Source organism: Mobula birostris, chromosome 12 (genome assembly GCF_030028105.1).
Source record: "Mobula birostris isolate sMobBir1 chromosome 12, sMobBir1.hap1, whole genome shotgun sequence".
Classification (NCBI taxonomy): Eukaryota; Metazoa; Chordata; class Chondrichthyes; order Myliobatiformes; family Myliobatidae; genus Mobula; species Mobula birostris.
This window is the reverse complement of record NC_092381.1, coordinates 1,126,609-1,153,904: the sequence shown is the minus strand read 5'-3', so window position 1 is coordinate 1,153,904 and position 27,296 is coordinate 1,126,609. Positions and strand designations below refer to the sequence as shown.

The window sequence follows — 27,296 nt, the reverse complement described above, 5'->3', positions numbered from 1 at the left end:
AGTCCTCATGCAAGACTCCCAGAAGGTTAATTTACAGGTTGAGTCTGTGGTAAAGAAGGCAAATGCAATGTTGGCATTTATTTCAAGGGGAATAGAATATAAAAACAAGGAGATAATGTTGAGCCTTTATAAGACACCAGTCAGGCCGCACTTGGAGTATTGTCAACAATTTTGGGCCCCATATTTCAGAAAGAATGTGTTGTCACTGGAGAGAGTCCAGAGGAGGTTCACCAGGATGATTCCAGGAATGAAGGGGTTAACATATGAGCAGCATTTGGCAGCTTTGGAACTATACTCATTGGAACTTAGGAAAATGCAGGGGGATCTCACTGAAACCTAACAAATGTTGAAAGGACTAGATAAGGCGGATGTGGAGAGGATGATTCCTATGGTGGGAGTATTCAGAACTAGAGGACACAGCCTCAAAATTGAGGGGCAACACTTTAGAACAGGGTAAGGAGGATCTTTTTTGGCCAGAGAGTAGTGAATCTGTAGAATGTTCTGCCACAGACTGCAGTGGAGGCCAATCTGTACAAATATTTAAGGCAGAATTTGATCGTTTCCTGATTGGTCAGGCATCAAAGGATATAGCGAGAAGGCAGGTGTATGGGGTTGAGTGGGATCCAGGATCAGCCATGATGGAATGGTGGAGAAGACTTGATGGGCCGAATGGCCTAATTCTGCTCTCAAGTCTTATGGTCCTAAATGTCAGTACAGTTGAACAATGTCAGTGCAAAAAATATCAGTACTGTTTATCAGTGTCATGGTGCAATTGAACATTGTCAGTATAATCAAACAATGTCAGTACAATCAACTGATGTCAGTACAGACGGACAATGTCAGTGCAGGCATCAGTGTCATAGTACAGCTGACAAAAACGTCAGAACAGCCAAACAATGTCAATACAGTTGAACTAGTTAGCACAGGTCATCAGTGGCATAGTACAAGCCAATAATGTCAGTACAGTTGACCAATTTGAGTACAATTGTGGAGGAAAAGGGCTAATAAACTACATGACTAGGGTCAAGGAGACTGCAAAGCAAAAAGTATTGTGTGCAAATAGAAGAACATTACGTGCTAACCCTTGCAAGATAAGGTATAAATCTAACCTGCTGCGACCCTAGAAACAAGAACTAATGAGTTGAGCTTTGCAAGGTAGTTTAACTTATAACTGCTCTTTTCACTCTGTTTTTTTAAGTGAATGGTAATATATTGTCAGTGTGGTAATACAATGATTGGATATATTACAATAAGTCTGCTGTTCCTATGCTGAACTGTGTAAAATGCTACTGTGACAGGAGCTGTCTCCTTAGGACCAAGTAAATTAAAGGTCCCGAAATGACAATCTGGAGTTGAGCAGTCTTTTCACCTGACTAAGGTCAAATCTCCACAACAACAGTCAATGTTTGTACAGGTTATCAGTGCCATAGTACAGTTAAACAAAGTCAGTATAATCAGTTTCAGTAATCAAATATTATCACAGTACAGTCAAAGCATATCAGTACTGTTGAACAATGTCAGATCAGGTTATCAGTGACATAGTTCAGTCCAACAATAACAGTATAGTCAAACAATGTCAGTACAGATGAACAATATTCGTAGAGCCAAGCAATGTCAGTACAATGGAACAATGTTAGTTCAATGTCAGTAGAGTCAAACAATGGCAGCACAGTCAAAAGGTGTCAGTATAGATGAACAATGTCAGTAAAGTTGATCAACATCAGTACAGGGTAACAATGACAGTACAATAAGACAATGATGGTACTATCAAATAAGGTCAGTACACTCAAACGATGTCGATGCAGTGAAACAATGTCAGTACAGTTGAACAATTTCAGTACAGGTTATCAATCTCATAGTACAGTCAAACACCATCAATAGTACAGTCAAAGAATATCAGTACTATTTATCAGTGTCATGTTACAGTTGATCAATGTCAGTTCAGTTGATGGCAGTAGAGTCGATCAATGTCAGTACAGTCAAGAAGTGTCAGCACAGTCAAACAACATCAGTACAGAGTAACAATGGCAGGAGAGTTAAACAATGACAGTACTACCAAACAAGGTCAGTAAAGTTGAACAGTGTCAGTACAGTCAATCAATATCAGTCATTCACACAATGTCAGTACAGTCGACCAAGGTCCACACAGTCAAAAGCTGTCAGTAAATTCAAAAAATATCAGTACTAATTATCAGTGTTCATGGAACAGTCGAGCAGTGAGTACAAAAATTATCAGTACATTTGCAGAGTGTCAGTACAGTCAAACTATGTCCATGTAGTGAAACAAAGTCAGTAAGGTCAAACAAGGTCTGTATAGTCAAACAATGTCAAAACAGTTAAGAATATCAGCATTACTTATCAGCATCATGGTACAGTTGAACAACTTCTGTACAGTTGATCAATGTCAATACAGTCATACAATGTCAGAACAGGTTACTAGTGACATAGTCTAGTCCAACAATGTCAGTACAGCCAAACAATGATATTTCCATTTGTCAGTGTCAGGATTAAAGGCAAAGTTAACAGGCACAGGGAACATTGGTTTTCAAGGGATATTGGCGATCTGGTTAAGAAAAAGAGAGAGGTGTATAGCAGGTATAGGCAACAAGGAACAAATGAGGTACTTGAAGAGTATAGAAATTGTAAGAAAATACTAAAGAAGGAAATCATGAAGGCAAAAAGAAGACATAAGGTTGCTTTGGCAGATAATGTGAAGGTAAACCCGAAGGGTTTCTACAAGTTTATTAAGAGTGAAAGGATAGTAAGGGACAAAATTGGTCCCCTAGAAGATCAAAGTGGTCATCTATGTGTGGAGTCTCATGAGACGGGGAGATCTTAAACAGTTTTTTTGCATCAGTATTTACTCAGGAAACTGGCATAGCGTATATGGAAGGAAGGGATACAAGCAGCAGTGTCATGGAACATATAGAGATTAAAGAGGAGGAGGTGTTTGCTGCCTTACAGCGAATAAGGGTAGATAAATCCCCCGGGCCTGACATGATATTTCCTCTGACCTTGAGAGAGACTAGTGTAGAAATTGCAGGGGCCCTGGCAGAAATATTTAAAATGTCCTTAGCCACAGGTGGGGTGCTGGAGGATTGGAGGGTAGCTCACGTTGTCCTGTTGTTTAAAAAAGGCTCCAAAAGTAAACCAGGTAATTACAGCCCAGTGAGCCTGACATCAGTAGTAGGTAAATTATTGGAAAGTGTTCTGAGAGATTGGATATACAAGTATTTGGACAGCCAAGGGCTGATTAAGGATAGTCAGCATGGCTTTGTGCATGGTAGATCATGTTTAACGAATCTTGTAGAGTTTTTTGAGGAGGTTACCAAGAAAGTAGATGAAGGAAAGGCTGTGGATGTTGTCTACATGGACTTCAGTAAGGCCTTTGACAAGGTCCCACATGGGAGGTTAGTTCAGAAGGTTCAGATACTAGGTGTCCATGGAGAGGTTGTAAACTGGATTGGAAATTGGCTGTGGGGGAGAAGACAGAGAGTGGTAGTGGATGATTGCTTCTCAGACTGGAGGCCTATGAGTAGTGGTGTGCCTCAAGGATCTGTGCTGGGACCATTGTTGTTTGTTGTCTATATCAATGATCTAGATAATAATGTGGTAAATTGGATCAGCAAGTTTGCTGATGACACTAAGATTGGAGGCATTGTGGACAGCGAGGAAGGCTTTCAAAGCTTGCAGAGGGATCTGGACCAACTGGAAAAATGGGCCTAAAATGATAGATGGAATTTAATGCAGACAAGTGTAAGGTGTTGCATTTTTGAAGGACAAATGTAGGTAGGACATATACAGTAAATGGTAGGGCACTGAGGAGTGTGGAGGAACAAAGAGATCTGGGAGTTCAGATACATAGTTCCCTGAAAGTGGCATCACAGGTAGACAGGGTTGTAAAGAAGGCTTTTGACATCCTGGCATTCATAAGTCAAACCATTGAGTATAGGATGTTATGGGGAGGTTGTATAAGACATTGGTGAGGCCAAATTTGGAGTATTGTGTGCAGTTCTGGTCACCTAACTATAGGAAGGATATCAGTAAGGTTGAAAGAGTGCAGAGAAGATTTACTAGGATGTTGCCGGGTCTTCAGGAGTTGAGCTACAGGGAAAGACTGAACAGGTTAGGACTTTATTCCTTGGAGCATAGAAGAATGAGGGGAGATTTGATAGAAGTTTACAAAATTATGAGGGGTATAGACAGAGTAAATGCGAGTAGGCTCTTTGCACTTAGATTAGGAGAGATAAATACGAGAGGACATGGCTTTAGGGTGAAAGGGGAAAGGTTTAGGGGGAACATTAGAGGGAACTTCTTCACTCAGAGAGTGATGGGAGTGTGGAACGAGCTGCCATCTGATGTGGTAAATGCGAGCTCACTCTTAAGTTTTAAGAATAAATTGGATAGGTACATGGATGGGAGAGGTCTGGAGGGTTATGGACTGGGTGCAGGTCAATGGGACTAGCGGAATAATGTTTCGGCACAGACTAGAAGAGCTGAATGGCCTGTTTTCTGTGCTGTAGTGTTCTATGGTTCTATGGTTCTAACAATTAATCAACGTCAGTATAGTTGACCAATATCAGTACAGTGTAACAATGACAGTACAGTCAAATGATAACAGTCCAAACAATGTCAGTGCAATTTATTAGTGTCATAGTACAGCAAAACAATGTCAGAACAGTCAATGTCCATGGGGTCAAATAATGTCAATACAGTTGAACAATGTCAGTGCAGTCTACCAATTTCAGTACAATTGAACAAAGTCAGTACAGTCAAACCACATCAGTACACTGTCACAATGACAATGCAATCAATCAATTACAGTAGAATAAAACAATGTCTGTATAGTCAAATACTGTCAGTACAATTTATCAGTGTCATGGTACAGTCAAACAATGTTAGTGCAGTCGACCAATTTCAGTACAAACAGCGTCAGTAGAAATATTGGTCCTCTGGCACCATGACAGAATCCTATGGTTTTTGAAAGATCATTACTAATGCCTCCACAATCTCTACTGTTACCTTTTCAGAACCCTAGGGTGCAGGTCATCTAGTCTGGGAGACTCATGTAACCTTCAGTCTTTCAGCTGTTTGAGCATCTTCTCCTCTGTAATAGCAACTGCACTCACATCTCTTCCCTCACTCCCTTCAACAGATAGCACACTGCTAGTCTCTTTCACAGTGAAAACAGTCGCAAAATACACATTTAGTTCATCTGCCATCTCCTTGTACCCTGTGATTATTTCTCTAGCCTAATTTTCTAGCCATCCTATAATCCACTCTCATCTAGTACAGTCAAACAGTGTCACAGTACAAGCTAACAGTGCCACAGTGCAGTCTAGCAATGTCACATAACAGCCGGACAGAGTCACAGTACAGTCTGTAACAGCAGTGTCAAATACTGTCACAGTACAGTCTAATAGTGTCACGATGCAGTCTGACAGTGTCACAGTACAGTCTATCAGTGTCACTGCACAGCCTAACAGTGTCACTGCACAGCCTAACAGTGTCGCTGTACAGTCTGACAGTGTCACAGTACAGTCTATCAGTGTCACTGCACAGCCTAACAGTGTCACTGCACAGCCTATCAGTGTCACTGCACAGCCTAACAGTGTCACTGTACAGCCTAACAGTATCACAGTGCAGTCTAACAGTATCACAGTGTAGTCTAACAGTATGACAGTAGTCTAACATTGTCACAGTGCAGTCTAACAATGTCACATAACAGCCTAACAGTGTCGCTGTACAGTCTGACAGTGTCACTGCGCAGTCCTCAATGTCACAGTGCAGTCTAACGGTATCACAGTGCAGTCTGTTGGTATCATGTTACAGTCTAACAGTGTCACAGTGCAGTCTAACAGTATGACAGTAGTCTAACATTGTCACAGTGCAGTCTAACAATGTCACAAACAGCCTAACAGTGTCACAGTACAGTCTGACAGTGTCACATTACACTCTGTAACAGCAGTGTCAAATACTGTCACAGTCCAGTCCAGTGTCACAATGCAGTCAAACAGTGTCACTGTACATTCTAACAGTGTCACATAACAGCCTGACAATATCACAGTGCAATCTAACAGTGTCACAGTGCAGTCTAGAGAGGAGCTGAGGGCAATACAGAGGGACCTGAAAGCCAGATCAGGGAGGCTAAAGACAGGTACAGGAGGAAGCTTGAGTGGAAACTCCAGCAGAACAACATGAGAGAGGTCTGGAGGGGGATGAGGACCGTCACTGGGTTCCGGCAAACTAGCAACAGAGGAGCTGAAGGCAGTGTGGACAGGGCCAATGAACTTAACCTGTTCTTTAACAGATTTGACATTGTGGCCCCTGCCCATCCCCCACATGAGCCATCTGTTGTCGGCCCCCAACCAACACATATTCCACTCTCCCCTCCTACCCCTCCTCACAGTCCCCCACCCTGCTCTCATGACTATACCCCTTCCCCACACTAAACCACCACGGTGGGCTTCACAGCTGAACAGGGGAGAAGACAGCTGAAATGTCTCAACCCAAGCAAGGCTGCAGGACCGGCTGGTGTCAGTACCAGTGTCAGTACTATTTAATATTTATGGTGCAACTGTAATGAAAACCAATTTCCCCCGGGATCAATAAAGTATGACTATGACTAACAGTATCATATTACAGTCTAACAGGTTCATAGTGCAGTCTAACAGTATGACAGTAGTCTAACATTGTCACAGTGCAGTCTAACAATGTCACATAACAGCCTAACAGTGTCACATTACACTCTGTAATAGCAGTGTCAAATACCATCACAGTACAGCCTAACAGTGTCACAGCGCAGTCTAAGATGTGAGAGAATAGAACCAATCAAGTGTGACAGTGGAAAAGTGTGTATGGAACTGGAGGAGATGGCAGGGGTACTTAATGAATATTTTGCTTTAGTATTCACTACAGAAAAGGATCTTGGCGAGGATCAGAGGGATCTTGGGGTCCAAGTCCATAGGGCACTCACTCAAAGCTACTAGGCTGCTACGTGTAAACTCTGGTTAAGAAGGCATACGGTGCATTGGCCTTCATCAATCGTGGGATTGAGTTTAAGAACTGAGAGATAATGTTACAGCTATATAGGACCCTGGTCGCCTCACTCCAGGAAGGACGTGGAAACCATAGAAAGGGTGCAGAGGAGATTTACAAGGATTTTGCCTGGATTGGGGAGAATGCCTTATGAGAATAGGTTGAGTGAACTCAGCCTTCTTTCCTTGGAGCGACGGAGGATGAGAGGTGACCTGATAGACGTGTACAAGGTAATGAGAGGCATTGATCGTGTGGATAGTCAGAGGCTTTTTCCCAGGACTGAAATGGCTAGCACGGGAGGGCATAGTTTTAAGGTGCTTGGAAATAGGTACAGAGGAGATGTCAGGGGTAAGTTTTTACGCAGAGAGAGGTGAGTGTGTGGAATGGGCTGATGGCAGCGGTGGTGGAGGCAGAAATGATAGGGTCTTTTAAGAGACTCCTGGACAGATACATGGAGCTTAGAAAAATAGAGGGCTATGGGTAAGCCTAGGTAGTTCTAAGGTAGGGACATGTTCAGCACAGCTTTGTGAGCCGAAGGGCCTGTATTGTGCTGTAGGTTTTCTATGTTTCTAACAGTGTCACAGTGCAGTCTGACAGTGTCACAGTAGTCTAACACTGTCACATTACAGTCTAACAGTGTTAAGTACAGTCAAACAGTGTCATGCTACAGTCTATCAGTACCATAGTGGAAACATAACAACACAGGCATTCAGAAGTGAAAGCCAGTTGCTCTCTCTGGCCTATCCCACCAGCCAACGTGACTATGGCTGTTCTGACCCAGATTTAATCTCCCCCTCTGTCTTAGTTCCCTATCCCCATCAGTTCACGTGTAAACCAATCCATCCATCACCACGTGAAAGAGGTGGCTCATTCAGCAGTTCAGGTCTCTGTCAGTTCACAAGGCAATCACATTTACCACTGATTCTCTGCAATCTGTTCTCCCCCCCCCCCACTCCCTTATTACCACCTACACCTCCCAGATTACACTTGAGGATAACTTACAGTGGACAATTAGCTCACCAACCCACATGTGGGTGCTCCTTCAGATGGAGCAGTTCAGGGGAGGGGAGACGACAAAGACTGGGTTTGTTACATGGCCTCTACCAACATTGAGGAGGCCCACCTTTCCATCCAATGGTTAAATGCCTCCCTCCACTCTGAAGCACCCTCCCCTCCACATATACAAGGAGTATGAGTAAACACAATGAGTCGCTTACCTTCTCTCCTTTTCCACCTTTGAGGCCGCGGACTCCATCGGCACCCTGTCTCCAAACACATCACAGTCAGTGCGTTAGCTGGACATCGGGCAGCCTGGAAACACAGATTCTGTATGCAGACTTACCTTCACTCCGCGGGGGCCGGGATAGCCAAGTGGGCCCTGTGCACCAGTTACTCCCTGCAAGGGAGAGAGACAGAGAGAAAGGTGAGGGGACATGCCTCAAGGGAAAGAGAAGGCAGGAGTGCTGGAGAGGGAAAGGGAGACAACCAAGAGGGGCGATGGATCACGCCAACGTTACCTGAGAGCCTTTCTCTCCTGGAGGACCTTCCTTTCCTGGATGTCCCTTAAGAAGACACAGAGAGAGATTAATAGTCAGTCCATCACAACCTATCAAATGACAATAGCAGGGGCATCATTTTAATGTGATTGGAGGGAAGGATCGGTGGGGGGAGGGAATTGGGTGTTATATCATGAACCAGAGGCAATTAGGGAGCTTTAGGTAGAGTAATCCTCAGGAGGCAAGGATCACAATATGATTGAGTTTAACTTGAAATTCGATAGGGAGAAAGTAAAGTCTGATGTAGCAGTACTTCAGCGGATTAAGGGAAGTTACAGTGGTATGAGAGAGGAGCTGGCCAAAATAAACTGGAAGGAGATCCTAGCAGGGATGACCGTAGAGCAGTGATGGTGTGAGTTTCTAGGAAAAATGAGGAAGGTGCAGGACAGGTGTATTCCAAAAACGAAGAAATACTCAAATGCAAAATAATACAGCCGTGGCTGACAAGGGATGTCAAAGCTAATGTAAAAGCAAAAGAGAGGACATACAACAAAGCAAAAATTAGTAGAAAGAAAGAGGATTGGAAAGCTTTTGGGAGAATGGATCAGCTCATGAAAAAATAGCAGAGCAGACTGATGGGCCGAATGGCCAACTTCTGCTCCTTTGTCTTACAGTCTTTTAAAACCCTAAAGAGAGCAACTAAAAGAATCATTAGGAGGGAAAAGGTGAAATATGAAAGCAAACTAGCAAATGATATCAAGATGGACAGAAAAAGCTTCTTCAAGTATGTAAAACATAAGAGGGAGATGCGAGTGGATATAGACCACCGGAAAGTGAGGCCGGAGAAATAATAACAGGGGCCAAGAAGATGGCAGATGAACTAAATGAGTATTTTGCATCAGTCTTCACTGTGGAAGACACCAGCAGTGTGCCAGATGTTCAGAGGTGTGAGGGAAGAGAAGTGAATGCAGTTACTATTACAAGGGGGAGGTACTTAAAGAGCAACAGTCCATGTTATAAGTCTACACTGGTGTTACTTCCTGATTTTCCTTACACTGCATCGCCGACTGCAATGGTGCTGCTTCCTGCACCCATGCCAAGCACGTCAGCATTGTCAATGATGCCTCCAACTTACACCCTGCCCTCAAATTCGCCTTGTCCATTTCTGACACATCCATCCCCTTTCTCAATCTCTCTGCCTCTATCTCTGGTGCCTATTATAAACCCACTGACTCTCAGCTACCTGAACTGTACCTCTTCCCGTCCTGTTACCTGTAAAAATGCAATTCCCTTCTCTTAATTCCTCTGACTCCGACAGATCTGCTCTCAAGATGAGGCTTTTCATTCCAGAACGAAAGAAATGTCCTCCTTGTTCTGGGAGGGAGGTTTTCAAATGCAGTTGTGGAGGGTTTAAACTAGATTTGCAGGAGGGTGGGAACCAAAACGAAGAGGCAGAGGTTGGGGCAGTTGGCGCACAAGCAGAGACAGGTTGTGGGGAGTTTTTGAGGAAGGATAAGCTGATGATAGAGCAAAGATGCACTCACCCAGATGGTTTGAGACGTGTCTATTTCAATGCAAGAAGTATAGAAACATAGAAAATAGGTGCAGGAGTAGGCTATTCGGCCCTTCGAGCCTGCATCACCATTTATTATGATCATGGCTGATCATCCAACTCAGAACACCGCCCCAGCCTTCCCTCCATACCCCCTGACCCCCGTAGCCACAAGGGCCATATCTAACTCCCTCTTAAATATAGCCAATGAACTGGCCTCAACTGTTTCCTGTGGCAGAGAATTCCACAGATTCACCACTCTCTGTGTGAAGAAGTTTTTCCTAATCTCAGTCCTAAAAGGCTTCCCCTCTATCCTCAAACTGTGACCCCTCGTTCTGGACTTCCCCAACATCGGGAACAATCTTCCTGCATCTAGCCTGTCCAATCCCTTTAGGATCTTATACGTTTCAATCAGATCCCCCCTCAATCTTCTAAATTCCAACGAGTACAAGCCCAGTTCATCCAGTCTTTCTTCATATGAAAATCCTGCCATCCCAGGAATCAATCTGGTGAACCTTCTCTGTACTCCCTCTATAGCAAGGATGTCTTTCCTCAGATTAGGGGACCAAAACTGCACACAATACTCCAGGTGTGGTCTCACCAAGGCCTTGTACAACTGCAGTAGTACCTCCCTGCTTCTGCACTCAAATCCTCTCGCTATAAATGCCAGCATACCATTCGCCTTTTTCACCGCCTGCTGTACCTGCATGCCCACTTTCAATGACTGGTGTATAATGACACCCAGGTCTTGTTGCACCTCCCCTTTTCCTAATCGGCCACCATTCAGATAATAATCTGTTTTCCTATTTTTGCCACCAAAGTGGATAACTTCACATTTATCCACATTAAATTGCATCTGCCATGAATTTGCCCACTCACCCAACCTATCCAAGTCACCCTGCATCCTCTTAGCATCCTCCTCACAGCTAACACTGCCACTCAGCTTCGTGTCATCCGCAAACTTGGAGATGCTGCATTTAATTCCCTCATCCAAGTCATTAATATATATTGTAAACAACTGGGGTCCCAGCACTGAGCCTTGAGGTACCCCACTAGTCACCGCCTGCCATTCTGAAAAGGTCCCGTTTATTCCCACTCTTTGCTTCCTGTCTGCTAACCAACTCTCCACCCACACCAATACCTTACCCCCAATACCGTGTGCTTTAAGTTTGCACACTAATCTCCTGTGTGGGACCTTGTCAAAAGCCTTCTGAAAATCCAAATATACCACATCCACTGGTTCTCCCCTATCCACTCTACTAGTTACATCCTCAAAAAATTCTATGAGATTCGTCAGACATGATTTTCCTTTCACAAATCCATGCTGACTTTGTCCGATCATTTCACCGCTTTCCAAATGTGCTGTTATCACATCTTTGATAACTGACTCCAGCAGTTTCCCCACCACCGACGTTAGGCTAACCGGTCTATAAATCCCCGGTTTCTCTCTCCCTCCTTTTTTAAAAAGTGAAGTTACATTAGCCACCCTCCAATCCTCAGGAACTAGTGCAGAATCTAACGAGTTTTGAAAAATTATCACTAATGCATCCACTATTTCTTGGGCTACTTCCTTAAGCACCCTGGGATGCAGACCATCTGGCCCTGGGGATTTATCTGCCTTCAATCCCTTCAATTTACCTAACACCACTTCCCTACTAACATGTATTTCGCTCAGTTCCTCCATCTCACTGGACCCTCTGTCCCCTACTATTTCTGGAAGATTATTTATGTCCTCCTTAGTGAAGACAGAACCAAAGTAATTATTCAATTGGTCTGCCATGTCCTTGCTCCCCATAATCAATTCACCTGTTTCTGTCTGCAGGGGACCTACATTTGTCTTTACCAGTCTCTTCCTTTTTACATATCTATAAAAGCTTTTACAGTCTGTTTTTATGTTGCCTGCCAGTTTTCTCTCATAATCTTTTTTCCCCTTCCTAATTAAGCCCTTTGTCCTCCTCTGCTGAACTCTGAATTTCTCCCAGTCCTCAGGTGAGCCACTTTCTCTGGCTAATTTGTATGCTTCTTCTTTGGAATTGATACTATCCCTAATTTCTCTTGTCAGCCACGGGTGCACTACCTTCCTTGATTTATTCTTTTGCCAAACTGGGATGAACATTTGTTGCAGTTCATCCATGCAACCTTTAAATGCTTGCCATTGCATATCCACCGTCAATCCTTTAAGTGTCATTTGCCAGTCTATCAGAAGTATCAGAAACAAGGCAGATGAACTTAGAGTATGGAACTATGACATTGTGTCTATTACACAGACTTAGATGTCCCGGGGCAGGAATGGCTGCTGAGTGTAACGGGCTTCACACATTTCAAAAAGGACAGGGAGGGAGGCAAAAGGGGTGGGGGTGCCGTTGCTAATAAGGAATAGTATCACGGCTGCAGAAAAGGAGAAAGTCATGGAGGGATTGTCTACTGAGTCAGTGTGGGTGGAAGTCAGAACAGGAAGGGGGCAATAACTCTAGTGTAGGAGTGGAGCTTTGAGGCTTTGGTTCGAGAGCCTTCGGTGAGCAGAGGCTGAGGACGAGCTTGCTCCCAGTGAAGTAAGGCTGGGTAAGTTTCTTTAATTAATTTAATTAACTTAGGAGTTGGTAATGGAGGCAGTAGATAGGACAGTCCAGTGCTCCGATTGTATGGTGTGGGAAGTCAGGGACAGCACAATTGTCTCTGATGACTACTCCCGCAAAAGGTGCATTCAGCTGTAGCTCCTGTTAAACCGAGTTAGGGAACTGGAGCTGGAGCTGGATGAACTTCAGATCATTCGGGAGGCAGAGGCAGTAATAGATCAGAGTTTCAGGGAGACAGTCACCTCTATAAGTCAAGAGACAGGTAGCTGGCTGACTGTCAGGAGAGGGAAGGGGAATAGACAGAATGAGCAGAGCACCCCTGTGGCTGTTCCCATCAACAATAAGTATACTGTTTTGGATACTGTTGGTGGGGACGACCTACCAGGGACAAGTTGGAGTGATCGTGTCTCTGGCACCGAGACTGGACCCTCAGCTCAGAAAGGAAGGAGGGAAAAGAGGAGAGAAGTAGTGACAGGGGATTTGATAGTTAGGGGGACAGATAGGAGGTTCTGTGGGAGAGATCAAGAATCCCAGATGGTCTGTTGCCTCCCTGGTGCCAGGGTCCATGATATCTCAGATCAAGTTCCAGTTTTCTCAGGAGAGAGGGTGAGCAGCCAGATGTCGTGGTCCACATGGGGATCAATGACATAGATAGGAGTAGGGATGAGGTCCTGAAGAAGGAATAGTGGGAGTTAGGAAAGAAGTTAAAAAGCAGGACCTCAAGGGTGGTAATCTCGGGATTGTTGCCTGTGCCACGAGACAGAGAGGGTAGGAACAGGAAGTTATGGCAGATGAATGCGTGGCTGAAGACTTGGTGCAGGGGGCAGGGGTTCAGATTTCTGAATCATTGGGATCTCTTCTGGGGAAGGTCTGAACTGTACAAAAAGGACGGGCTGCACCTGAACTGGAAAGGGACCAGGTTTGCTAGAGCTGTTGGGGAGGGTTTAAACTAGTTTGGCGGGGGAGGGGGGGTGGGAATCAGAATGTGAGTGCAGAGATGAGGGTAGAAGGACAAGGGCATGATGCTGTGTGTTCTGAGTTAGTGAGGAAGGACAGGCAGGGGACAAAACATACATGTAGCCAGTTAGAGGGGTTGAAATGTGTCTATTTCAACGCTCGGAGTATTAGGAATAAAGGGGATGAACTTAGAGCATGGATCAGTACATGGAACTACGATGTTGTGGCCGTTACTGAAACTTGGCTGGAGGAAGGGCAGGATTGCCTGATACAGGTACCGGGTTTAGGTGTTTTAAAACGAATAGGATGGGAGGTAGAAAAGGTGGGGGAGTAGCATTACTGGTCAGGGATAGTATCACGGCTATAGAAAGAGAGGACACTGCAGAGAGAGTCGGTGTGGGTGGAAGTCAGAAATAGGAAGGGATCAATCACTGTGCTGGGAGTAGTCTACAGGCCCCCAAATAGCCCTCGGGACACCGAGGAGCAGATAAGCAGGCAGATTTTAGAATGATGCAGGAAATACAGGGTTGTAGTTCTGGGTGATTTCAACTTCCCTCATATTGACTGGTACCTCCTGACTGCAAGGGGGATAGATGGGGCTGAATTTGTCAGGTGTGTTCAAGAAGGATTCCTGACACAGTACTTGGACCGGCCGACGAGAGGAGAGGCCATACTGGATCCAGTTCTGGGTAATGAACCTGGTCAGGTGGCAGACCTCTTGGTGGGGGAACATTTTGGTGAGAGTGACCACAACTCCCTTAGCTTCAGCATAGCTATGGAAAAGGATAAAAACAGACAAAATGGGAAAGTGCTTAACTGGGGAAGGGCTAACTATGAAGGGATGGGGCAGGAACTAGCGAGCATAAATTGGAAACAGATGTTCAAAGGTGAAAGCACAGAAGTAATGAGGAGGGAGTTTAGGGACCACTTGTGCTGGGTTCGGGATAGGTTTATCCCACTGAGACAAGGAAAAAACGGTAGGAAAAAGGAACCATGGCTGACGAAACACGTGAGACAACTCGTCAAGAGGAAGAAGGAAGCATATGTTAGATCTAAGAAGCAGGAAGCAGGAGGGGCTCATGAGAAATATAGGGTAGGCAGGAAGGAGCTTAAGAAAAGACTTAGAAGAGCACAAAGGGGACATGAGAAGGCCTTGGCATGTAGGATTAAGGAGAACCCCAAGGCGTACTATGCATATGTGAAGAACAGAAGGTTGACAAGAATGAAGGTGGGACCTCTAAGGATAAAGAAGGCAACATGTACCTGGAGGCGGAGGAGGTTGGGGAGGTCCTAAATGAATACTTTGCTTCAGAATTCACAAGTGAAAAGGACCCTGATCAGGGTGAGGTCGAAATAGAACAGGCCTGTGTGCTGGACGACGTGGAGATTAAGGAAGAAGAAGTGTTGGAACTTCTTAAAAACATCAACATTGATAAGTCCCCAGGGCCGGATGTGATATACCCCAGGCTGCTCTTGAGACCACACTTAGAGTATTGTGTTCAGTTCTGGTCACCTCATTATAGGAAGGATGTGGAAGCTATGCAGAGGGTGCAGAGGGGATTTACCAGGATTTAAGTCTGCTATAATGGATTGGAAAACAAGTCTTATGAGGCAAGGTTAGCAGAGCTGGGACTTTTCTCTTTGGAGTAGATGGATGAGATGGGACTTGATGGAGGTCTACAAGATTATGAGAGGCATAGATAGGGTGGATAGCCAGTACCTGTTTCCCAGGGCATGAACAGCAAACACCAGAGGGCATATGTACAAAGTTAAGGGAGGGAAGTTTAGGGGAGACATCAAGGGTAAGTTTTTTACAGAGGGTTGTGGGTGCCTGGAATGACTTGCCAGGGATGGTGGTGGAGGCTAAAACATTTGGGGTATTTAAGAGCCTCTTGGACAGGCACATGGATGAAAGAAAGCTAGAGGTTTACGGGGTAGTGTGGGTTTAGTACGTTTTTTAAAGGAATATATGGGTCGGCACAACATCGAGGGCCGAAAGGCCTGTACTGTGCTGTCGTATTCTAGTGTCTAGTGTCACTTATCCCCTTTAAACCCCTCCCCCACACATCCCCTTTAAACCCCTCCCCCACATCTCCTTTAAACCCCTCCCCCACACATCTCCTTTAAACCCCTCCCCCCCCACATCTCCTTTAAACACCCCCAACACACCCCGTTTGAACCTCCTCCTTCTAATTTAGCCTTTACCCTCTGGTTTTTGACAATTCCATCTTGGACTGTTTGCCATATCTGTGACTCTCGTAGTCATGCAGACCTCTCTCAGATCTCCCCCCCCCCCCCCCACCCCTCAGCCTCTGGCACTCCACAGCAAACAACCCATGTTTGTCCAACACCTCCCTATCACTCATACACTCTATTCGTGTCAGCTTCCTGATGAACCTCTTCTGCGCCCTTTCAGAAGCCTCTACATCCTTTCTGCGATAGGGAGACCAGAACTAAATGAAGGCCTAACCAGTTTTACACGCTGTATCATAAACTCCTGACTTTTATACACTCTAGCTGACCTGTAAAGTCCAACATGTTGGCCATTTGTGTGGCCATTTTCTGGGAACTAAGGACTTGCAGCCCAAGATCCTTCTGTTCATCAGTGTGACTCTGTGCCCTGCCATTTACTGTATTGTTTTCTCCTACTTTTGACCAAATGTTCCCCCCTAGGTGAGGAGGGATAGCCCTGCCATTCACAGTGTGTGTATCTGATACCGTGTATTTATCAATGGGGGAGGTGAGGAGGGATAGCCCTGCCATTCACAGTGTGTGTATCTGATACCGTGTATTTATCAATGGGGGAGGTGAGGAGGGATAGCCCTGCCATTCACAGTGTGTGTATCTGATACCGTGTATTTATCAATGGGGGAGGTGAGGAGGGATAGCCCTGCCATTCACAGTGTGTGTATCTGATACTGTGCATTTATCAATAGGAGAGGTGGGCAGTGTTCAGCTGTTGTCTGTGAGGTGAGTGTGTCACAGTTTTCAGCTTTAACACCTGGGTGAAGTTGCTCGTCTGTCTGATCAATATACAGCTTTTGTCCGCAGAGAAAGGGTCACTCACCGGAGGTCCGTCGGCTCCTCGGAGACCTGGGAGACCAGCTTTTCCCTGAGGACCCTGTGGGGAGAACACCATGGACAAGTGTCAGGAAGTCCATGGCGGATACAAGCCAACCCATCACTGCTGTTGTCCACTGCTGGCCTTACCTTTGCTCCTGGGGGTCCGATCGTGCCTTGAGGTCCGGGGAGACCCTGAACAAAGAGATAGGAAGGTTCTAGTCATGACGGGCTATTGCGAGCTCAGGTACGTAAGAATGTCTTTGAATTTCCCAAACACAGAATGAGGAATGGAAGGGAGGGAGGGAGAGAGAGGGCGAGGGATGTACAAAGAGGGAGAGTGGGATGGAGAGGAGACAGACAGAGGGGATGCGGGACAGAATGAGGGGGAACTCAATGAAGGAAGAGTGAGTAACAGACAGAGGAAGTAGGCGAGGGGGAAGGATAAATGGGGGTGGGGAAAGAGGGATGAACATAGGGGGTGAAGGGGGACAGACAGGCGGGGGGAAGGGTGATGGATGAGGGGGGAGGGAGATGGACAGAGGGGCAAAGGGGGATGGACAGAGGGGGACAGAATTGAAGCGGGGAAGGGGGATAGGGACAGATGAACAGGGACATGGAGAAGGACGAGTGGGGAGGGGGGAGGGTGGAAGGGGGACTGAGGGCAGATATCAGGCATTTATACAGGACAAATACTGACACCAAATGTAGACCTGTAACTCGCCCACATTCACCGACTCCCCCCAACACATTCCCACCCACCCACACCATCCCTACCCCCCACCCCCATCACCATGATTCCCTCACCTCCTCCCCATCCATAACCCCAACACTTCACTTTCCCTTTACTCTTGAATTCTCCCTACCCTTAACCGATGCCTAAGCCCCACCCGCACACCCTAACTCTCACCTTACCAGACAAAATCTCCACAACTTACAACCTCCATCTCTTATCCCTTCCTTCACTCCCAACTCCTCCCCCAGAGCCTCCAGCCACTCCCCTCCCTCTGTAGTTCACACTCACCTGGGGCCCCGGAATCCCCTGTTGTCCTGCAGGGCCCGGCTCGCCTTGAGGACCCTGCAGATTGGAGGAGGTGAAGAGTGAGTAAGAGAGGGAAATGGTGAGGAAAAGGGAGGGAGGGGGAGTGGGAGAGGGAGAGGGGGAGGGTCGTGGGGTGACAGAGAGGGAGGGCAAGAGGGGCATTGAGAGGAAGGAGATGGAGAGGGAGAGGAGGAGAGAGAGGGAGAGAGGTAGAGCCATTGCTGTGAAGCTGCCCCCCCCAGTACAAGAAACTCCTTCCCCGTCCCCTTCCTGCCCTCCCATCACTCTGCTCTTTCCACTCCCATTGCCCCCCCCAATACTCTTCCCCCACCCTCCCTTCACTATCCCCTCCTTCCCCTGCAATCACCATGAGTCCATGGTGATGTGGTTAATCGGACGGTGACAGAAGCTGCTGGCCGATCTGATCCTGGTCTCACTGGACGTCTATGATTAATGCCGTTTTGCAGATGTTTGCGATATCAGTGATCAATAAGTTTATGGATGACGAGCAAGTTCTTGATGCTGTGGACAGTGATGGAGGTTGACTAGGCAGGGTATAAAACCAATAACTTTTTTTGATTTCCAGATCATGGCAGAGAGGGATGCAGACCCTGTGCTGGGGAAATAACTTACTATAGTTGATACTGGAGGGTCAGCATGGACATAATCATAGAGTTTACAGCACCGAACAGGCCCTTCAGCCCTACTTGTCCATGTTGACCATTAGACTAGTCCCACACAGTGATCGAGTCAGAGAGCCATGCAGCATGGGTACAGATCCTTCTGCTCATCCAGTTTCTGCTGACCATGGTCCCAGCCCAGCTAGTCCCAATTTCCTGCATTTGGCTCATCTCCCTTGTCTGATCACAATTATTTTCAATCCCCGGCTTCTTCTAGGAGCTCAAGAATGAGTAAGGAGCTAATTCTTCACAATCATTTATTTTAAAGCTTAACCAAATTCACGGACAAAGTAATGGTGATATAAGACAGATGAAAGACAAAAAAGAAAAAAAATGCAATAGACTATATGGTGCTTTTGGAAATCTATCCCCATTATACTCAGGATAGCAGAAATTCCTTCGATAGAGATAAACCAATAAAGGGTCAACACAATTAAAATATGAGTAGAATGCGCTAATATATTATTAACCAATTAAAAAATGAAAAAGTATATGAAACTGCTATACTACCTTCTGCCAGTAAGTGGGGATGAACCACCACATACTGTGAAAAAGACATGAGTTTGTTAAACAAACAAGAGAGAATCTAGAGATGCTAGATGTCCAAAGCCACTCACACAAAATGGTGAAAGAACTCAGCAGGTCTGGTGGAAGCTCATGGCCCAAAATGTTAACTGTTTACTTTTTCCACTCCACCCCACCCAATCCATCACACCCACCCCACCCCACCCAACCCCATCCCACCACACCTACCCCACCCAACCTCATCCCACCACACCCACCCCAACTACCCTACCCAACCCCATTCCACACCCCCCGTGTAATTATCTAAATGTTTCTTAAACAATTCTATTGTATCTGCCTCAACTACATACTCTGGTAACTTGTTCCATACACTCATCACCATTAAATATTTCCTTCACCCTAAACCTAAGCCCCCCAGATCTGATCTCCCCTACCCTGGGGAAAAGACTGTCACTGTCCACCTTATCTTGCCTCTCATATTTTATACTGTACGTCTCTGTAAAGTTGTCTATCATTCACCTGCATTTGAATGAATAAACACCTGGCCAGGCCAACATTTCCCTATCTCTCAGTCCTGGCAGGTTATCATAAATCCCCTTTGTACTCCCTCCATTTTAATAACATCTTTCCTATAGGAAGAAAACCAAAACTGTACATCCATGTGAATCTTTTCTGCACCCTCCCTAGCTTAATCACATCTTTCCTAGTGTTTGACGATAAAACTGATACACTGATCTCACCAACATCCTCGACAACTGCCATATAACTCTTGTATTCAATACCCTAACTGATGGAGGTCAGTGTGCTAAATACCTTGGATTTCAGCAAGGCATTTGATAAGGCACCCCATGCAAGGCTTATTGAGAAAGTAAGGAGGCATGGGATCCAAGGGGGCATTGCTTTCTGCATCCAGAACTGGCTTGCCCACAGAAGGCAAAGAGTGGTTTTGGATGAGTCATATTCTGCATGGAGGTTGGTGACCAGTGGTGTGCCTCAGGGATCTGTCCTACTCTTTGTGATTTTTATAAATGACCTGGATGAGGAAGTGGAGGGATGGGTTTGTATATTTGCTGATGACACAAATGTTGGGGGTGTTGAGGATAGTGTGGAGGGTTGTCCGAGGTTACAGCGGGACATTGATAGAATGCAAAACTGGGCTTGGACTGAGAAGTGGCAGATGGAGTTCAACCCAGCTAAGTGTGAGGTGGTTCATTTTGGTAGGTCAAATATGATGGGAGAATATAGTATTAATGGTAAGACTCTTGGCAGTGTGGAGGATCAGAGGAATTTTGGGGTCCTAGTCCAAGGGACGCTCAAAGCAGCTGCGGAGGTTGACCCTATGGTTAAGAAGGCATACGGTGTATTGGCTTTCATTAATCATGGAATTGAATTTAGGAACCAAGAGGTAATGTTGCACCTACATGGGACCCCGGTCAGACTCTACTGGAGTACTGTGCTCAGTTCTGGTTGCCTCACTACAGGAAGGATGTGGAAGCCATAGAAAGGGTGCAGAGGAGATTTACTAGGTGTTGCCTGGATTGGGAAGCATGCCTTATGAAAACAGGTTGAGTGAACTTGGCCTTTTCTCCTTAGAGCGACGGAGGATGGGAGGTGACCTGATAGAGGTGTATAAGATGATGAGAGGCATTGATCGTGTGGATAGTCAGAGGCTTTTTCCCGGGGTTGAAATGGTTGCCACAAGAGGAAACAAGTTTAAGGTGCTGGGGAGTAGGTACAGAGGAGACGTCAGGGGTAAGTTTTTTTACGCAGAGAGTGGTGAGTGTGTGGAATGGGCTGCCGGCAACGGTGGTGGAGGCGAATAGGATAGGGTCTTTTAAGAGACTTTTGGATAGGTACATGGAGCTTAGAAAAATAGAGGGCTATGGGTAAGCCTAGTAATTTCTAAGGTTGGGACATGTTCGGCACAATTTTGTGGGCCGAAGGGCCTGTATTGTGCTGTAGGTTTTCAATGTTTCTATGAATTTCTTTTGCCAGAGATTGGCGAATCTGTGGATTTCTTTGCCACAGACAACTGTGGAGGCCAAATCTTTAGGTGCATTTAGGCAGAGGTTGATAGATTCTTGATTGGTCAAGGCATGAAGGGGTATGAGGAAAAGGCCGGAGATTGGGACTGAGGGAAAAATTGGATTAGCCATGATGAAATAGTGGAGCAGACTCGATGGGTCAAATGGCCTAATTCTGCTGATTATATCTTATGGTCTTATTGTCATTCACTGTGAAAAGGCTGTTCCGGTTTGACTTCCCAAAATGCAAAACCTCAGATTTATCTGGATTGAAATCTATCTGCCATTTCTCAATCCACATCCCCAGCTGATCCAAATACCCCCGCTTTTTCATAACTTACTATACTGTCTACAACATGATCTATTTTAACGTCTAACTGATTCAAATGCAAATCAGTTACATAAACCACAAACAATAAATGTGACTTCACCAACCCCTGTGACACACGACTAGACACAGACCTCCAGTTTGAGAAGCAGTCCTCTACTTTCTACCATTGAGTCCTGTACTGGACTTCTCTGTGTCTCCAAGGTAGAGGAGGAAAAGGCAGAACTCAGAAAGGGAGAGGGAGAAGAGGAGGGGAAATAATTCAGAGGGAGCGAGAGAGGAGAGCTGGAGAGGACAGCGGAAGAGAAGGGAAGTTAGGAAAAATGATAGAGGAGGAAGGAGGAAGGAGAGAAGGAGGGGGGAGGGAAGAGGGAGGAGGTCAGATGTCAGTGACAGGAGGACAAAAGGAAGGAATGCAGGGAAGAATGGGACGGGTGGACAGAGGATGGTATTGTGGAGAGTGCAGGCAATGTAGAGATGTGGTGGAGGAGGGAGATATGGAAGGGTAAGAGGAAGGGAGAATGGAGAGAGAGAGAGGAAGAGAGAGACAGATGGAGAGAGGCTCTGGGGAGAGGGGAGGGGGAGAAGGGAAAGTGGGTGAGGGAAAGATGAGAGAGAGGGAGAAGGGAGAGGGGAAGATGGGAAATAGCAGAGGGGCAGAAGAAAAGATGAGGAATTTTGTGAGGAACAAACATCTGTCTGAAAAACTGCTTCTTTCCGAGGGCTGTTGTGCAGCTGAATGTACAGCTACATCCTGGCTTTTGAGTGTTCTGAAATGTCAAATCTCTTGTTGCATGTAAATATGTTTTTTTTTAATTAGATCGTACTACGGGCACTGTAAATATCTATTTTGCACAGACTGGAGTAGCACCACAATCTCATTGTCTTGAGCAATGGCAATAAAGTTCTATTTGATTCTAGTCTGTTCTAACCCCTAAATCACCAAGCTACAGAGAAGGAGAACGTGCTGGAAGTGAGGGTGGTGTGGATGGATGACAAGTGGTCAGCATGAACTTGGCTTGTTTCCTGTACTGTCGGAGCCTGTGAGGTCAGTGACCTGGACATACTCACCATGTTTCCTTTGGGCCCCTGAGGTCCATCCAAACCAGAAGGTCCCTGAAAGAATAAAATGAATCAAACACCGCTTAATTCCTCCAACACTGGAAGGTGTTTTGACACAGACTCACAGCTTCTGGTTCTAATGAACACAATCAAGTTAGGATGTCCACCCCGTCCACCGGGCCTGTACTGGCTCTGCAGGAGTCTCCACCCAATCCCGCTCCTTGCTCCCTCTCCAGGTCCCTGGAATCTTTCCCCTCCCCCAAAAATCAACCTGGTGAACCCATTCCTACTGACCCACATCCACAGGAAACACCCTCCCCTCCCCTCTGCCCCCTCTCACAATCCAGCAAGAGAAAGAGGTGATTCGGAGGCCAGTCGGGGACGTACGGGTTGTCCTGGAGGTCCGGGAGATCCTCGGGGCCCGAGAAGTCCTCTGGGACCCTGCATAGAAAGATAGACAAGTTTGAAAGTGATTCCGTCAGCCTGAGCTTCAACATCTCTCCTCAACCTCATTTCATGGGGAATGAGGGCAACGGAAGCTCCCTTGAGTCCGCCCCTCGGGTCTGCGGGATATAGACCCCATCCCCCTTCTTGTCCCATCCCATTTCCCCGCAGACCTTTCCAGACCAAAATTCATCCATCACAATACAGAATATCCTCAGCACTTGGAGAGCTGAATCCCAGAGTCGATCCCAAAGGTCCTGCCCACCCAGGGAAGGAATCCCTCTTGACTCTGTCCCCTCCTAAGATGTCACCTCCTCATGTTGTAGCCTATACCTTATATCACCCCTTCAGAATCTTCCTCCCTCTCACTCCATTGCACCGTGTAGTCACCTCAGCAGCTCCCGTCCTGTACCAGGGAGTGAGCTCACTGCCCGGTAAGCAGACCAACCTCTGCCAGCTCACACCCCTGGCACTGCCCGGTAAGCAGACTAACCTCTGCCAGCACAGGAAGAGGCCACTCTGCCTGTCGAGCCTGTGTCAGCCCAGTCAGATCTTCCACTCAGTTCTGATACATTTCTCTTGTCCAGTATCTCTGTAGCTCCAGTCACACATCCTGCCGTGGCCTGGAGGAGCCTACATTCCATAATGGTACCAGGTGGTTGAGGTTGCACCCGAAAGGGCTGCCCCGCAGGCTCTGGACGTACTTCAGCCCCACACTCCTTATCTCTTGCCCTGGTGCAGAGGGACGGGGGTCATTTGGGGAACTTCCTCATCTGTCCAAGGTGACAATATCCAGGTCTCAGCCATGGGTCATCAAGGGTTCCATCCAAGCTGAGTACCTGCCCCTCTTCCGAGGGGATGTCTGGGTCAAGGGTCACCAGAAAGGGAGCGCATGTTGTGCCCTCAGGCTCGTCCCAAGTCAGCTGGCCATCACCGGGCTGTGCTGCCCTGTTGCTTTTAATTTTAAAATGTTGTAAATTTGCAAGAAAGGTCACCTAATTTTATTAAAAAAGCTTTTGTTGACCCAAATCCCAGGGTCTCACTAAGATACTCCCAAGATACTCTTCCTCACTCTCTGGCCCTTCCACCCTTCCCCTCCATCCTATTCTCTGGTGACTGGCCCTCCACACTCAATGATCCTGTTGGATCCCTTCACCTTACCAGCTCTTACATTCTCTCCCCGAGGCAGAGTCACTCAACCTAGGGATGAAATATCAATCATTCCCCACCCACATACACCCATACAGGCTGGGCTCACAGCTGCTCAGTGATCTAGCAGTGGCTCAGTCACATAGGTCACCATGGTTTGTTCAACCTCCATCTCAATGAGGCCCAGGACCCCGTTTCCCCATCCCACCATCTGAGATCCATGCTTCAGAAATGGCCAACTTACAGCTTCTCCAGGCAACCCTCGGGGTCCGATCTCACCATCATCTCCCTGGAAGATAAATGCAGAATAAGGTGGGTGAGTGGCGGGGAGAACTGATCAACAGAAGACCTTTGAAACAACGCACTCAAAATGCCAGAGGAACTCAGCAGGCCAGACAGCATCTCTGGAAAAGAGTAAACAGTCAATAATTTAGGTCGAGACCCTTCGTCAGGACCGGAAAGGAAGAGGAGCGTTCAGAGTAAGGAGAGGGGAACGGAGTAAGAAGTACAAGGTGATAGGTGATAGGTGAAACTGGGAGAAGGGGAGGGATGTTGATTGATGAAAGAGGTACAGGGCTGTCGGAAGGAGAATACGATAGGAGAGGACAGAAGATCAGACAAGAAAGGGAAGGGGGAGGAGCATCAGAGGGAGGTGATGGGCAGGTAAGGAGATAAGGTGAGAGAAGGAAAAAGGAATCAGGAATGGTGAAGCAGAGTGGGGGGTGGGAGAGGGCAGTTACCGGAAGTTCAAGAAATCAAAGTTCGTGCCATCAGGTTGTTGGCTACCCAGACAGAACATAAGGAGCTTCTCCATCCTGAGTGTGGTTTCATCACGGCAGTAGAGATGTCCATAAACTGACATGTCAACATGGGAATGAGAAGTGGAATTAAAATGGGTGGCTACCAGGAGATCTGTTTTTTTCCTGGTGGATCAAGCAAAGGTGCTTAGCAAAAAGGACTCCAAATCTACTTCAGATCTCACTGATATACAGGAGGCCACACCGGTAGCACAGGATACAGCAGAGATCCCAACAGACTCACGGGTGAAGTGTCTGGGCCCTGAGGGAAGATATGCCAGGACAGAGATCAGTGGGGAGGGTTGAGTGGTATAGGAAGTGATCCCTGCAGAAAGTGGAAAGTGAAGGATAAGGATAGATGTTCCTGGTGGTGGGATCCCATTGGAGATAGCAGAAGTTATCGGTAATTATGTTCTGGAGCTGAAGCTAATGTGGTAGTAGGTGAGGATGAGAGGAACCCCATCCCTGATATTGCAGCGGAAGAATGGGGTGAGAGCAGATGTGCACAAAATGGAAGAGATGGGGGTGAGAACAGCATTGATAATAGAGGAAGGGAAACCCATTTCTTTGAAGAAGGAGGACACCTCAGTAGTTCAGGAATGAAAAGCCTCATCCTGAGAGCAGATGCAGCAGAGACTGAGGAAATGAGAAAAGGGGATGGCATTTTTACAAGTGACAGGTGGAGGGTGAGAGGTATAGTCCAGATAGCTGTGTGAGGCAGTAGGTTTATAAAAGATATCAATAGATAGACTGATGGAGACAGAGAGATTGAGAGAAGGGAGGGAGGTGTCGGAAATGGACCAAGTAAATTTGAGGGCAGGGTGGAAGTTAGGGGCAAAGTTGACGAAGTCGATGAGCTCAGCGTGTGGGTAGGAAACAGCACCAATGTAGTCATCAATGTAGCAAGGGAAGTGTTGGGGAGCAATGCTGGTGCAGGCTGGAACATGGACAGGAACAAAGGCGGGTATAGCTGAGATCATGCAATTTCCCATGGCTACAGCTTTGGCTTGAAACTCCTGCTGAGCGCCTCAGCATTTGTGTGTGTTGCTTTGGATTTCCAGCATCTGCAGATTTTCTCATGTGGAAGACCTTTGAGATGACTTACCCTGACGCCATCTTCACCCGGTGCCCCGGGGGATCCCTGGGGTCCTGTCTCACCCTATGTAGACGAAAAAACAATAGATCAGCGTACAGAATCCCCGCACGTTCCAGCACAACTTTGCTTTGTGTTAACTTAATTGAAAGGAGATGGCAGTGGGGGAGTTCATTCAGACCAGCAGGAATAACTTGTGATTAACAAACCTACATCTGCAAAACCAGGATTTTACACACAGTCGACAAGGTACTTGAGAGATAACTAACATGGAGAGAAATAACCAAACAGTGAACAGTCAACATGGTGCGAAACCTGGGATGCGTTCTTCCCACGGTCAATCAACTCTCCCCTGCCTCATTCCACACTCTCATGTTCCCCTTAGCATTTCACCTTTTACCCTCAACCCATGACCTCTCGTTGTAGTCTTACCCAACCTCAATGGAAAAAGCCTGCTTGCATTTAACCTATCTGTTGCCCTCATAATTCTATATACCTCCATCAAATCTCCTCTCAGTCTTCTGCATTCTAGGGAATAAAAACATAACCTATTCAATCTTTTCCTACAACTCAGGTCTTTGTGCCAGCAACATCTTTGTAAATTTTCTCTGCACTCTTTCAATCTTATTTACATCTTTCCTGTAGGTAGGTGACCAAAACTGCAGACAGTACTCCAAGTTAGGCCTCACCAAGATAGTCATAGAAAAGTCCGGCACAGAAACAGGCCTTTTGGCCCACCTAGTCCATGCTGAGACATTTAAACGACCTACTCCCAATGACCTGCACTGGGACCACAGCCCTCCAGATCCCTACTGTCCTTGTATGGAACCCATCCAAACTCCTCTTAACGTTGAAATCGAGCTCGCACTTGATTTCAACGTTAAGAGACCACTTATGCCAGCAGCTCGGCCTACACTCTCACCACCCTCTGAGTGAAGAAGTTACCCCTCAAGTTCCCCTTAAACTTCTCACCTTTCAGCCTCAACCCATGACTTTTAGTTGTCGTGCAATCCAAGCTCAGTGGAAACATACAATTTTAACATAACATCCCAACTCCCATACTCGGTACACTGATTCATGAAGGTCAATATGCCACAAGCTTTTTTTTAAACACACTAGCAGTGTAAAGTTTAAGACCTAGCTTGTTTGGTCTTCACAAACTGTAACACCTCACACTTGTCAGCATTAAATTCCATCTGCCATTTTTTTTGCCTTTTTTCTAACTGGTCAAGCTCGACAGTATCTTTGCTGTCCAATACACCCCCAATCTTGATTGATTGTTATCCGCAAGTTTGCTGATCCAGTTAACCACGTTATCTCCCAGATCATTGTTATAGATGACAAACAGCAATGAACAGTGCCCATCCCTGTGGCACACCTCTAGACACTGGCCTCCAGTAAGAGAAGCAACTGTCTGCTACCACTGTCTGCTTGGAAATAGGAACCAGGGGGATGTCAGGGGTAAGTTTTTCA

The 27,296-nt window shown here is 46.3% G+C and overlaps 1 protein-coding gene across 1 annotated transcript in view; it reads right to left on the bottom strand.

Moving 5' to 3' along the window:
• Positions 1 to 27,296, bottom strand: part of LOC140206422 (uncharacterized) — a 340,374-nt gene that overhangs the window by 170,740 nt on the left and 142,338 nt on the right. Inside the window, exons 18-27 of the mRNA XM_072274789.1 lie at positions 25,836 to 25,889; positions 24,178 to 24,222; positions 22,728 to 22,781; positions 22,350 to 22,394; positions 17,704 to 17,757; positions 16,830 to 16,874; positions 16,687 to 16,740; positions 8,556 to 8,600; positions 8,381 to 8,434; positions 8,256 to 8,300 (exon numbers count right to left, since the gene is read on the bottom strand). Of these exons, the coding sequence (XP_072130890.1) occupies positions 8,256 to 8,300; positions 8,381 to 8,434; positions 8,556 to 8,600; positions 16,687 to 16,740; positions 16,830 to 16,874; positions 17,704 to 17,757; positions 22,350 to 22,394; positions 22,728 to 22,781; positions 24,178 to 24,222; positions 25,836 to 25,889 (495 nt within the window). The remainder of the gene's footprint in view (positions 1 to 8,255; positions 8,301 to 8,380; positions 8,435 to 8,555; positions 8,601 to 16,686; positions 16,741 to 16,829; positions 16,875 to 17,703; positions 17,758 to 22,349; positions 22,395 to 22,727; positions 22,782 to 24,177; positions 24,223 to 25,835; positions 25,890 to 27,296) is intronic.